Source organism: Cervus canadensis, chromosome 11, assembly GCF_019320065.1.
Source record: "Cervus canadensis isolate Bull #8, Minnesota chromosome 11, ASM1932006v1, whole genome shotgun sequence".
NCBI classification, from domain to species: domain Eukaryota; kingdom Metazoa; phylum Chordata; class Mammalia; order Artiodactyla; family Cervidae; genus Cervus; species Cervus canadensis.
In genome coordinates, this window is record NC_057396.1 from 57,115,849 (window position 1) to 57,131,343 (window position 15,495).

General features: G+C 33.1%; 1 protein-coding gene across 1 annotated transcript in view; it reads left to right on the top strand.

Moving 5' to 3' along the window:
* Positions 1-15,495, top strand: part of ELP4 (elongator acetyltransferase complex subunit 4) — a 232,108-nt gene that overhangs the window by 72,150 nt on the left and 144,463 nt on the right. Inside the window, exons 6-7 of the mRNA XM_043481548.1 lie at positions 8,606-8,690; positions 13,230-13,418. Of these exons, the coding sequence (XP_043337483.1) occupies positions 8,606-8,690; positions 13,230-13,418 (274 nt within the window). The remainder of the gene's footprint in view (positions 1-8,605; positions 8,691-13,229; positions 13,419-15,495) is intronic.

The following is a 15,495-nucleotide window of genomic DNA, read 5'->3' on the forward strand; positions in this document are numbered from 1 at the left end:
TTCCTAAGGCCCACTTGACTTCGCATTCCGTGTGTGACAAGTACTGTCTTATTAGACAGTACAGTTTTACAGTGTTAGTCAGCACTTATCACTGCTCTGGCTCAAACCTTTAATGACATCCCATCTCACTCAGAATAAAAAACCTATATGCAAACAGAGATCCATAAGGTCTACATGTCCTTACCTAATTTGGTTCCTTGCTGCCCCTCTGATCTCTTTGATATCATTGTGGTTGTGGAAAGAGTAAAGGGAATATCAAGAATGCTTTTAGACATGAGAACTAGGATTGTTCCATTTACAGATGTAAGTAAGCATAAGCATATATCTAACAATATTTATTGAACACCTTCTCTGGAGTGAATACCTTGTATGCTCCTGAGCCTAGCTTTTATGAGCCTAGAATCATGTTAAGCTCTAGGTTTATTGTAGTAAACTGTTATCCTTGACCATTTATAGCTTAAGAAAGCACAATTAAAAAAAATTTTTTTTTAGAATAAGAAAGTACAATTAAAAAAAGAATTAATAAAACAAGAAGGGACTTCACTGGTGGTCCAGTGATTAAGACCACACTTCCAGCACAGGAGGCGCAGGTTCAATCACTGGTCAGGGAACTTAGATCACACATGCCGTGAGCTAAAAAGAAACAAGTAAACAGGTAAAGATCTCATTATGAATTGTGATAAGTAGTATAAAGACAAAGAACACTCTCCATACATTGAGGAGGGGAATGAACTTTGTGTTGTGTTAGGGATGAGGCCTTTCTGAAGACCTGAACATGAGACTTGAAAAAATATCCTAAGAAGAAAAAAGTGGTCTTACAGAGAGCACTAAGCCAAGAAGTGTTCTTGACATAGGCGACAGCAGGTGTACTAGGAAAGGAAAGTAATTGGTGTTTTCAAGTACCTGAAAGGCCTAGTTGTTGAAATAGTGTGAGTGATAGCAAGTGTTACAGGAAGATGAGTTCAGAGAGATAGGCAGCCGCCATACCATGCTTTTAAAAATTTATTCATGAAGGGATATAGATAGAAGCCATTTCTATATTCCCTGGACTTCCCTTAGGGCATATATAGGGCTTCCCAGGTGGCTTGATGGTAGAGACTCTGCCTGCCAATGAAAGAGACATGGGTTCGATACCTGGGTCAGGAAGATCCCCTGGAGAAGGACTGCAGCCCACTCCAGTATTCTTGCCTGGAAAATCCCATGGCCAGAGGAGCCTGATGGGCTATAGTCTGTAGGGTTGCAAAGAGTCAGACACGACTTGGTGACTAAACAGCAACAGCAATCCCGTTTACACAAAATTTTAATTCGCTTTTCTGAAATTCTTTTCTAACAGAAATTCAGTACACATTAATTTAGGTTCTTAAATACACTTAGTGATATTTGATCGAAAAAACTCATGAAAGACTGGAAGCTAAATCCTCATCTTACACTGTGAGATTCAGTATATATACATCAGTATTGGAAAGACTATGAGTGAAATGCCAGAATTAAATAAGTAGTTATAATAACTCTGCTTATGTATGTTTATTGGTAACATACTCTTCAGAATCAAACATTTTTATCAGCATGCTTCCTAACATCCCACAGTAATTTTTCTCAGTAAAGAAAGAGGGATTGATATAGAGCAGTATCTGAAAGAACGTTGATCATTTTGATAACATTGTTTGCCTTTGAGTGGTGAATTTGGGTTTTTTTTTTCTATCTCTTCTATGTTTTGTATGTTTGAATTTTTATGATGAAAACATTTTTTTCATAAAGGAAAGGGATTTCAAATAAGTGAATAAAGTCTAACCCTTTGGGGATAATATAATGAAATCTTTATATCTCACATCAAATTATATTTCCAAAGAGTTAAAGATTTAAACACAGTAAATTAAATTATAAAAGTAATAGAAGAAAATTAAAGAGAGTGTCTTAAAATCTTGGAGTGGGGAAATAGCAAACAATTTGAATGTAACCCGTGATTCTGATTTCAATCCTTTTGCAATGAAGGATGATACTAGCACAGGTGGAAAAACTTGAATGGAATCTGAAGATTTTGATGATAGTATCCATTTCCTAATTATATCAATATCCTAAGTCAGATGGCTATATTATTGTTATATAGGGGAATGTTTTTGTTTGTAGGAATCATACCCCAAATTATTAAGAAGTAATGGGTCATCATGTCAGCAACTTATTCTCTAGTGAAACAGAGAATAAAGATTTTTGTTTTATGTATACAACTTTTCTATAAATTTGAGATTTTTCAGAATTTTTAAAAGTACAAATATATGTGTGTATAGATGTATATATACTTAGATTTAGTAAATTAAAACCATTTTTAAATTAGTAAGAACAAGTTGAGTGCCCTAATACAAAATGGGCAGAAGAAATCAAGAGGCTGTTCTCAAAAAGTTACAGAAATAGCTAATAAGGTTAACTAGTAATCAAAGAAATGTAAGCAAAAACCAAAGAGATACCATTTTTTCAGCTATTAAACGTTTAAAATGATAATGCATTGTGTTAAAGGTAGTGTGGAGAAACAAATGTCACTCATGTTAATTGTACAAGTGTGCATTGTTAAAACAATTCTAGGAAAGTATGTCACAAGTGAGAGTGTACATTATCATTGTTGCCATCATACCATTTACAGTAATCAGTAAAATTATTTCTTCTTGGGAAAAAAATAAAACTGCTTCAGCCAATTTTTCAATCTGGACAGTCAGCTCTCTTTTCCCTATCCCATTCTTTCCTTTGAGAAAAATACATTTGGAGTTCAATTTCTCCTTATGTATAGGCCCAAAGATGAACAGTGGTCATGTTCATTGTGTCTTCCACATTACTTAGCTCACTCCTGAAAGTAACTTATTAAAAGACGTACTATTAAAAGACTTAACAAGTGAAAACACTTGTTAAGATACGTGTAAACAAAAAGATACATGCATCTCAATCTACATAGTGGGATTATTTCCAATAACCAAGATATGAAAGCAAGCTAAATGTCCATTAACAGATGAGCAGATAAAGAAGATGTGATATACATATACAATGAAGTATTACTTAGTCATTGAAAAATGGACTTTTGCCATTTGCAACATCATGGATGGACCTGGAGAGTATTATGCTTAGTGAAATAAGTCAGAGAAAGACAAATACTATGTTATCACTTATGCATGGAATCTAAAAAATGAAATGAATAAATAAAGCAAAGAAGCAACAGACTCACAGATACAGAGAACAAACTAGTTGGGAGGGGAAGGGAGAAGGGGCAGGATAAGGATAGGGGATTAAAAAGTACACACTACTATGTATAAAATAAATAAACTATGCAGGAGCCCCATGCGAGCATTTGACTTGACTGAGACCACTGTACGGTTGGCTGCTGTCTCTCACCCGCCTTGATACACTCTTTCAGCTAATGAACCATCTTGATCCATGGTCAGCTTCAGTCTTCACTTCCTTGCCCTTCTCTTGCTTCTTCTCACTTTCTCAGCAAAACTACTCTTCTAGTTAAATGGTACTCTGAGTGAAAAGGCAGAAAGTGGTGGTTGTAAGGAGGAGAGTGTATGGACTGAGATTATACAAGGATAGCAGTTATTGATGATGACAAGATCTAAGGTATGACCATGGAAATGGGTATTGTAGGTTGAATGGAGACAAGATTTTTGGAGGAGAGGAGGTCAAGAAACTGAAAGGTCAGGGTGTTTGAAAGATGAGTAATGACACAAAGTTGGAGAGATGACAGCAGTAAAGATGTGTAGAAGGAGATAATCTAGTGACTTTTTTGCATCCATAATTAATGGAAATCAAAGTAAGTGAACTGAATTATTTTTCATGAAAGATCATAACCATTCTCAACAGTGTCCCTGTCAGTCAGTGGATTGCTTCAAGATGCATACAGTTCTTCTATCTTCATGATCTTAGTACTTTCCCAGCTGTGGTCCAGAGGTCTGTGCTGGCCACAGCCCACCTTTGTGCCCTTAACACATTCCTGGTCCCTTTATGTTCTCTTAATTGAGTATCCATGGTGAAGAGAATCAAACTTGATGTCCTTAGGGGAAAAGCATCTGAAAAGAAAAATCAATAAATGACATCCTTCAATGTAATAATAATGGAATTTTTAACTTGAAAATTACTTGTGAATAGACTTCACAGTCTTTATAGCCACATACAAATTGTATGCTAATATAACTTGAGCTCAGCAAACTATTTTACACAGTTAGTTGAAACATTTGATATTGTGCCTACAGCCTTACAAGTATGTCTCACCCTTTGTCATAGATGAATACCTGAAATATATGTGTAAATAGATTTTTGGTAATACAAATTATATTTCTCAGTGATTTGCATAATATCAAAAATGCTTCATCTTTACTTTAAGTCAATCATAATTGGTAGTTATTAGTTTCTCTTCCTAAGAAGTAGTTAACATCAATATTTAAATGCATAAGAAGTCGGCTTTTAAAAAGCCAACACTGAATCATTTTAATGAGAAAAGTCATTCTTAAAATATAAAGGAAAATTAATCCTTGAATCATATAATTTTAAGTCATAATGGACCACAGAGATTATCTAGTATGCTCCTTTGGTTTACAGATGAGAAAATTTCTAAGTTCAGAACAGAAAAATTAAAGAATTTGCCTCAAATCACATATTTGCTACAGTTGCTGGTACAGATAGAACTGGAACCCAGATCTTGAGCACACTCTCCACTGTGCTATACTGGTACCTAGTTTCTGTATTTGTGAATCTGTGCTTTTCAATATTGAATTTTCTTTATAAACCATACATCGAGTTAATACAAGGCCTATCTATTGGTGAAGTTCTCACCAATGCAACTAAAAGAAAAATACCTTCCTATGATAGGTGGCTCAGTGGTAAAGAATCTGCCTGCCATTGCAGGAGCCACAGGAGACGTGGGCTGGATCCCTGGGTCGGAAGATCCCCTGGAGAAGGAAATGGCAACCCATTCCAGTATTCTTGCCTGGTGAATCCCATGGAGCCTAGCATGCTATAGTCCATGTGGTCACAAGAAGGCGGACACGATTGAGTAGGCACACTCATATATATGACCATATACCTGAATACTTTGACTGTGTTAAATTGAGCCATGTTCAAACCTCATCTGAGCCACATTTGTGTATTTGCACCCAGAGACTTTTCATTGAATCTGGACCTCACTCTAGTTTAACCAAAAGAACTTGAAGTTTTAGAAAACTTGAATTTTAGGTGCCACTTCTGTTACTTAATTGTTGTATAACCATGGTCAAATTACTTAGTCTCTAACGGGTCTTAACTTTCTCAACCATAAAATGGAGTTTAATGGTTGTATTTACCTCACAAAGTTACCATAATGATCAAATGTGACAGTGATGCAAAAGGTTTTTGAGTATTTAATGTGCCAGATACTTTGCCAGTTGATATATTTATTGTCTAAGAGTTAGCTTTTCACTTATCAATTAGTTAATTTCACATATACTGATTTTATTTTCGTAATGTTTTTTCACAGATAAAATCTTATCTCCTGTTACCTAAGCTTTTTTGTTGTTGGTACATTTATTCTTTGAGCACATTAAGACCTCTGTAGTATTCCTTTGTTCATTGTTTGAGAAGGTGCAAGGTAATTATCTATTATTTATTATCTGATTACCAGATTTATTTTCTAGATATACATCTGATTTTTTTTACAGTAGTGTTTTTTATCTGTTTTGATGAGATTAAATGACAAAAATTACCTTTCACAGGAAAACTAATGCCATTTGTTGATATAAATTACAGTTCTCTGATGCAAATATCCATTGGACCTATTGCTGAAAATTGGGGGAGGAGGGACATTGATAAGGCATGAAAGTCTCATGTTTTTTATAAACTTTTTAAAGATGTTAACTTGGGCATCAGCATATAGGTTTACACTGGGTAATTGGACCCCTTTTGTCCATATTTGTATATTAGTATAAAGAAATTCCTATCAGACAGCATGGTAATAGCAGATACATAATGCACCTGGACAATTTTTTAACTAAAGAAAAATTTAAATGCCTAATATTTTAAAGGTAAAGTTAAAATTCTAATTTTTAATATTTTTGTACTGTTATAGGACGGGGAGCCTTGTGGGCTGCCGTCTATGGGGTCACACAGAGTCAGACACAACTGAAGCAACTTAGCAGCGGCAGCAGTGTAGTTTTAAAGACATTGTAGAATTTCATGATAGGTAATTTTACTATGAAAGTTATCAAAAATTATGAAAATCAGGCAAAATAATATACATGATTTGAAATGTGCTGCCGGTGGGATATGTTGTACACACCATGATAACCTACCTTGTTAAATGTTTGGAAACATTAATAAGGAAGGTCATTATTGTAACTGGGTCATATTTGTAACTGGATTTACTTCTTGACAACTCCTGTTTTATGAGTTACTAGACTGTTGAACAAATAAAAAGGCAACATCCTCAAAATTAAAGAGGTTTAATAAAAAAAATTAAGATGACACAGATATTCATTTTCAGTAAAAAATATCTTACCATAAAATATTGTTGACAAGGACTTGTCAATATGAAGATTAACAATACTTAGTATTTTAATGTTAATATTATATAAACTAGTTAAGTTTTAAAAGTTCTAATCCTATGTATCTAAAAATGAATATTCTTAATATAGCTAAATGTATTGATTTTTTTCCCATTCATCAAAGTGTTTATTTTCCTAGAAATCTTACAAGTTTGGAGGAATTTATGTTATAATCTAATCACTGTTAGTGTAAAATAAGAAAAAAGACTAAGGCATATTTGGCTTTATGTCTTGTTTTTGTTCTCATACCAGAAGAACCACTGTCCCCATATCATTGAAGAGAATCTTAGATATACTATAGTTATCAAGCTGTGAAAAGATGAAACGGATAAATGGTAGCAACTAAAACTAAAAAAATAATTTATGTATGTGGTATTTAGTAATGGGCGTTTAGACACCAAATTTGCTACCAAATACTTGAGGCAGATTTTATTATCTAACAACTTAGGGCAGAAGGAAAAATACATGAGAAACTTTTTGAATATATGAAATAATAATGGTCTTAGGTAGATTCATTATTGGTGGATTAGGCTACACTGGATATGTTTTTGATCCACCCTCCTTTAACCCATAGTGACTTTCGTCAAATGGTTGGCTGGAATTCATTTCATAATAAAATCTTGGAGCAGATTGTAGCTGCTGAAGCTAATTGACCCAGATAGAAATTGAATCTGTTGTGTTCAAACAAGAACACTGTGTTCTGAAAGTTGGACTCGCCAGGACAAATATGTGTTAAGATGCGAAATAGTCACGTCGTTGTCCTTGTGGAATATTATTTATAGACACATTTCCTCACTCAGGAAAGTAGAAAAATGTCTCCTTCATGTAATCCATTGTTTGTTCATTGAAAATGGAGAAATAAGTATATGAGAAATAATTGTATTGCCAAATCCTTCGATTGGAGTAGTACTTGTTTTGCACAGAACACCATTCTCTTCTCTTGGTTTTCTTTTGTTGTTGTTATTAGAGATGTACTTTTAGACTGGCTTTGACTATTCAATAAAATGTTTACAAAGATGTGCATATATTTTTGCTAAACCACTTATCATTAATTTTGTGCACATTTATTTAAGTGGTTTGCTGCATTTCCTAGCTTCTTAAGAGTATTCTTTAATGTTACCTGAATGCTGCAAATTATATTTTTGTCTTTCCTATGGCAGGCACTTCTACCTATATGATCACTTTACTTAAGATCACAGTAAAGCAAATGCTTTTGTATTTTTAAGATCACCCACAGCTTCTGCAGTCTTAGGCACTTCAGTTTCTATGAAATTGCAATGGTCCAGAATTTCATCATCATCTCATTTTATGTTCAGACATAGCACACAAGTTGTCCATCATGAAGAATCTTAAATTCAGTTAGTATTTAAGCAGATTTTCTTAACTCTTAATAATTTTTTTAATGTTTCATAGCACTTGTAAAATATTTTGAAATAGTAACATTAATGCTAATATTCATGTAGGAAATAGTTTATCCTCTTAAATTTATATATTTTTGTCATCTTTTTACAAACAAAAGTGGAGTTTATATCCACTTGTCTTCATTTGTCTTAAAAAATTGTTTTTGAATTAGTATTATTTTTGCAATTTTGTTCTAAGAATATTAAAACTTTGATGGAAGATAAGCTCAGGTGATCAGGATGTTGATTCAGGTGTACTTGGCATAGCAGTTTATTAACTATGTGTTAATTATCCATGATTACTCCTAAAAAGCTATAGTGGCTTCATCTTTTAGGTTGCTTCATTAAATCATTAATTTTCTTGGTAGTAACTAAGCCTGACATAAAATTAAGTCATCTCAGTCTCCACAGATTTTTATCTTCCCATGATGTCAAGAGCATTGAGTTAGTTAATATAGGGCAATGCAACTTATTCCATGCATGTATTGACTTTTAATTTTAGAATTATTCATATTATTTTGGCTTATCTGATATTTAAGTATAACCTCATAAATGTGTGTTTTTTAATTAATTATTTAATGTTGTAGCTTACAGTTTGTATTTGCTGTGTAATAAGCCCATGTATGTATTTGAACCACTTCTTATCAACAGTTCTTTGACCTCTGGCTACATGAAGCTGCTCCAGTTTATCCAGAACATTATTTATGAGGAAGGATTTGATGGATCCAATCCCCAGGTATTGAGAAACTTCAAAACCTTTTTATAATCATGTATGTAATGTTGTTTTTAAACTCTAGGGCTAGAACCAGAAGGGCTTAGAATAATCAACAGTGAGCAAGCTGTTTCTAAACACAGAGGATGTAAATAAGCAGAACACATGCAGCCTTAGTTTGACTATAAATGTGCGTTTTCAATTTTTGCTAAGTTCTCAGTGGATACACAGAAAATGTTCATATGCATTGTCAACATGAATTACTTTTAAATATGTATTTGTAGTGCCTGGAATTAATAAATAACATAGCTTGAAAATTACTGTTAAATTTGAGGGACTTGTATTTTTCTATCTTAATTTTTTATAGTTATGTCAGTCAGGCCTTAATTTTGAATTATGAGTTTCAAGGTTTTATTTATTATATTATGCTTTGAGTTGTCTCATTGAATAAAAGATGCATTTTTTATTTGCTACATTAAAATATTTTATAGCTTAACTATTTCTCTGTAGCTCTATTTTTAAAAACTTCCTCTGGATTCCTACCATTAAAAATGTTCCGGTTAGTTTAACTTGAACAAAATGAGGGAAATTTTATTTCTAGATATCATGCCTTTCACAATTCTTCCTCAGTGATTTTAATTGCTATTGCTGCTAAAAGATTTGCATTTCATTTATATTATTTTAGCAGAATTATTTCCAGAGCACCATTATTTTTGTTGAAGAAGACAAAAAAGCCAGAAGTCTTTTATTTTTGGCATTATTAACCACACTTGCTCTTAATTCGTATCATAGATTTTTAAATATTCTTTAGCTTTATTGCTATATTTAACACTTCATCCATGGTAAAAGAAATACTTTTAGAATCTCTTTTGATCATCAGTTTAATAGCAGGTTAAAAATATTTATGTGTGTATGGTAAGGCACATATGCATTTATAGATGGTCTTTCTTGTATGTTACAGTTTTTGTGACAGCCCTTGGTATTTACTACACTTTTATTTTGGTCATTGTTGCTCCGTTTTTGGTCTAGCTAAGATTTATGGGCTCCATGTCTTCTCTTTGGTGGCAGTGCCCGTCTGGAGAGGTAAATTGGTCCCTGACAGACACCTCTCCCCACGCGCTCTGGTAACTATGGAAACAGGCATGTCATAACAGTTCCTGTGGTACATTGTGCAGAGCTGCTGCTCTTGTAGGATGACACATCTTCTAAGAGCAAGAAATTTTACAGAATGCAAGAAAAGCAAAGGCAATAATAAATACCCTCATACTTACATATATAGGTATGTGTACACACACACACACACACACACACATCCAAAGAACCCTATTAGAGTGGAATGAAAAGCTTTTCTTACTTGTTTCTTTGAATTAACACCATTTTAAATAAATGATATTTTATTTTATGAACATTAATAGGCAACAGACTGGTTTGGGTCTCTGAACCAGAGGTTCTATAACTTTCATAAAGATTAAACAGGGTTGAGAAATACATTTTTATGGTGAGTACCAGGAATGCTAAGAAATAATTTTAATTAAATATGCAAATAAGTTATTATAAATATATTTCCTATTTTATTGGAACTAAAATATAGTTAATGAATTTGTATATTTTTGAATTATGGATTACATCATTTGCTAAATTACCAAGACTGTTTATCTGTCTCAGAAACTTTAGATGACTTCCAAAAGCCACAAAAATACATCTATCAGGCACTACTTCAAAAAATATTATTCCTGAGTCAAGATAATATCCTGACACTGAAGTAAATCCTACTTTTTAAAAGGATATTTTCATCTTACTTTCTCTGTCACTACATTTGCAAATAAACTAGTTGGAGTCAACAGATGGACACTAAGGAATAGAATATTATATACTACTGTATAATTAATAATGGTAAAAGTAAAGTATTATAGCTTATCTGTAAAGATATTTGGAGTGGGAACATTTACAAATTCCTGTCATAATTTTATTTTTCATTTTCAGATATCTAAGAAATAATACAAAAAGTGAAATTTGAACATTGATTTTTGCTTAGAGTACCAGATTAAATATTTTAGATATTCTCTAAGGAATAAATTTATTTATTGTTCAGCTATCAGCAAAAGTTTATTTTTTAAATTTTATTATGCCTCGCAGTATGCCCCATTATTTTATGGTATAGCAAGGAATTAGATGTTCCAAACAACACAGGAAATTTGTAACTCAGCCTTTGTTTTTACAATACTGTCATATTTTTTAAAATATAAATGTATTATCTCTGCTAAGTATTATGCTCAGAATGTGCTATATACCTACTTCACTTAAATATCTATCACTCATTCATTCTCTGGCTTAATCTTTTCATTCTTCCTATATGTGTATATCAGTGTACCTGTCAAAGTCACTAAACTGTGGCTGTCCTGATTCTGCACCTGACAGCAATTTTGTTATAAACTGGTGTAAACTTTTTGATCCAACAGTAGTAGGTAATGATGACTGTGGGTTAAAATACAGCTGACCTTTCTGAAATGTTGACAGGGTACACAATATGATGCTGCTCTCCTTTTACCATCAGGTTTCATTCTAATATATAGATTTTGTTTGGAAATTTTTTTTTCCAGAGTGCTCATTCTTCTAGGAATCTAACTTAGGCTATAGATCATGAGATAGCAAGTTTGGGGATGAGAATATGAACCTTACTCTTGCCATTTGGTTTAAATGCCGAGTTTCTAAGTAATACAGAAAAATCAATAACCTGTTATATTTCACAGATACTTCACAGGAACTCATCAGAAATTTATTTATACTTCTAACATATACTACATTATTTTATTCAATACAGAAATACAAAGAAAGCATTTTTTATGGACTGTTGAGGATCACAACCTATGCTATCATATTGTCATCATACCCTCAAGGCAAGCAGGAAAGGAAACTGACCCAACAGCCTTCATATTGTCATTGTGCTGTAGGTCCTTGAAGTCAAAAGGTTTTTCTCAAATGTTCTTAGACTAAATTCTTCTGTTTTAAATTTCATTCTCATAGTTTTATATAGGCTGTTGTATCACTTTATTTATTTGAGGAATTATATAGTCTCATAGGGGCTTCCCTGGTCGCTCAGTGGTAAAGAATCTGTCTGCCAGTGTAGGAGACACAAGACACTTGGATTCAATCCCTGGGTTGGGAAGATCTCCTGGAGGAGGAAATGGCAGCCCACTCCTGTATTTTTGTCTGGAGAATCCCAGGACAGAGGAGGCTGGCAGGCTATAGTCCATGGGGTCACAAAGAGTCAGACACAGCTAAGCACACACACAGGCATGCATAGTCTCATAGAGCAACATTCTGTTCTATCCTTTTTATTTTAGAGATGAGAAAACTAAGACCTAAGTAATGTATGTGTTTTGTCCAAAATCATACATCTACTTAGCTGTACAGTGCATATTTAAAAGCCTCTATTTTACCTGTCTTACTAACTACTATCTTCTTAGGTTTTCCTCTTGTAACATTTCAATGTTTTATTCATTTTCCCTACTTCCTTTTATCAACAAATCCTCCTTGGATTTACAGAAAATCACTTTCATAAATTTTATTAATGGCATTTTATAGCAGTAGCACGTTTAGGATCTTGTTTCATCAGAAATCACGCCTAGAAAGTCATGTTCCAAGTCTTTGCTTTAGGAGAATAAATCTTATTTTTCCTGTTAGAATTCTAATGATTTTCCAATTATTTCATTGTGCCAGGTTTTGCTGATAGCTCCTTCCTTTGCCTGGAAATTTTGCTGAATTGCTAAGGAAAGCATTTGCAAAACATTTGTTTGGTTAGAATAACCCAAATAGTAAGATTTGTTATAAACATATCTGCTGGAAAACATTTATTGACATTCAAATTAGGTTTTACTTAGTGGTTTTTCAATGCTCTTTTCCCAAGAAATATCTTTCACTGTTGTTATGACCTTAATGTCAATGGGCTCAAGTTCTAAATAAATGTTCACCTGTTTTGTGAAAAGTGTCAAATTATCATAAAAATAGCTTCAAGAAGAAAAAATAGAGGCAAGTGCAAAATGTTAAACACCAAAAAAATACATTTTTAAACTTCTTCCACACAGAATAGTAGGCAATGAACATGATAGAATTTATCTGAGAAATAGTGAGCACTCTGTAGTTTATTGTAAGACAGAATTTTGTAATGCTAAGAACGGCTTGTATGCATTCTGGTTTAGACTGTCTTTATTCTTACCTGTGATTTGTCATGTATTACTTTAATTGCCTCAAACATAATTCTTAGAGTAGTCACTGTTAAAATTTAGAAACTATTAAGTTTAAGGCCTGTGATACTCCTCAATTTTTCCACAAGGAAAAAGCACAAGAAAAAAATAGTTCTGCTATTTTTAATAGTATCATAATCTTAAAGATCTCCTTTATATTGCCTTATTATTGATACTCCATGAAGTTTTTTCCTACATCTGTTGACATTATCTCTCTGATCTGTTTTAAATAAAAATAAGAACTGGCAGATAAAAGTAAAAGAGGTATCCTGTCATTTACTAAACTTAATGTGTTTACCTCTTTCTCACTTTCCCTTAGAAAAAACAGAAAAACATTTTAAGAATAGGAATCCAGAATCTTGGTTCACCTTTGTGGGGAGATGATATCTGCTGTACAGAAAACTGTGACACGAGTCATAGCCTCACGAAGTTCCTCTATATACTCCGTGGACTTCTGCGAACCTCTCTTTCAGCCTGTATCATTACCATGCCAACACACCTTATCCAGGTAGGAATTTCCCAAAACTACTTTCTCCTAACTTGTGGTTCATCGTTGAAGAGCAGTATATAAATGCTTTATAAATTATTTTCATGTGTCATTTGTGTAAAAGAGATTTTAGATGCTTAAAATGCCAAAGCAGCAAGGTATCTGGATTATCCAATACTTTAGTATCTATGGTTTTAATATACAGTGAGTATATAGTAATTTCATCTTTACTAATTTTATTATAATTTTTCTTGGATTTATTGTAAACTTGCTAATATCATTGTGACGTGAGGTTGATTTTGCTGCATATCTTTTCATTGATCTTAAAACCAATCTGAATATAGATCTTGAGATATTTTTACACCTATGTTTAGCAGCATTATTCACAAGACCTAAAATGTAGAAGCAGCCTGACTATTCACTGACAGCTGGATAGGCAAATGTGGCATATCCATACAACAGGATATTATTCAACCCTAAAAAGGAAGGAAATTCTGATGTGTGTTACAACAGGAGTAAATATTGAGAACATTTTGTTAAGTGAAATAAGTCAGTCATTGAAAGATAAATACTGTGAATCTACTTATATGACATACTTAGAGTAGTCAAAATTATGGAGACAGAAAGTAGAATGGTGGTTGCCAGGAGCTGACGGTGGGAGACAATGAGGACTTATTGTTTAATGGGTATGGAGTTTCAGTTTTAGAAGATGGAAAGAGTTCTGGAGATAGCTGTTGGTGATGGTAGCACATTATGAATGTATTTAATACCACTTAACTGTATACTTTAAAATGGTTAAATGATAAATTTTACATTGTATGTATTTTACCACAGTAAAAAAAAAAGGGGGAAGAAAGAAGCTGATCTTAATAAGACTGGTCCCTTTCTTGCTTCTTGTTCAGATATATGTGTGTACATGTGTACCGAAAGTGCTTGCTGGTGACTCTCATTGTTATAATTGCTATGTCTTAGATATATTTTAATTGCTGTGTGTGTGTACAGATATATGTGTGTACACATGTACACACATATATCTGAACAAGAGGCAAGAAAGGGACCAGTCTTATTCATATAATTATACATATATATATATAAAATTATTCTGAAGCCACACTCTCAGAAAGAGAAGCCAATCTCCGCAGGGAAAGAAGGGTCTTTGTAAGATTTCTTCATCGATTCAAAAAAATTCTTTTCGTAAGAGTGTTCACATGGCAAGTTTGGAAGTATTTCCACAGTGAGAGTGTGTGTGTGTGTGTGTGTGTGTGTGTGTGTGTGTGTGTATGTGTGTGTACAGTATACACATATACACTATAATGTGTGTGTATATACATATAAACTGTAACATGATACTAGAAATAACTGAAATATCTGCTACAATGAAGGGAATGTGAAAGTCAAAATCACTGAAATCACTAAATCTTTTCTAATGAACATACTAAAACATTTTGATTTGGAGTAAATTATAGCAGAGAAGTTTTGAGGTTTGTTTTACTTCTCTAACACATAGCAATTATAACAATGAGAGTTACCAGCAAGCCCTTTTGGTCAGGACCTAACAATTCTTATAGAATTTTTAAGTAAATGCTATTGTTGTCTTCATTTTACTTATAAGGAAACTGAAATACAGAGAAACTAAGAAATTAGATCAAAGTTAAATAGTTGAAAAACCATAATTTGAACCCAGAAAATCAGATTCTAGAATCATATTATAAGAAAATAAGGGTTTACCTGAGCTAGGCTCCTGTCCTTGGATATGTTAAGCATTTTCCCTGTTTTACAACTGAGATCTGAACTTAAATGACATATTCAAGCAAGTCAAAGAAACAAGGACTATATACTTGGTGACACTCCATGGGTCCATGAGAACTTTACATTTAGTTAAATTAACAGAAATATAACAGATACAGTTGAAATTTGGAGGTCTATAAAGAGTCTAGTACTTGAATAAGAATAAACATATAAACCAACAGAATAGAATTGAGAGTTTAGAAATAGACCCAGGCGTCTATGCTCAACCAGTTTTCAACAATGGCACCAAGACCATTCAATAGAAAGAGAACAGCCTTTCAACAAATGGCATTGGACCACTTGCTAGCTA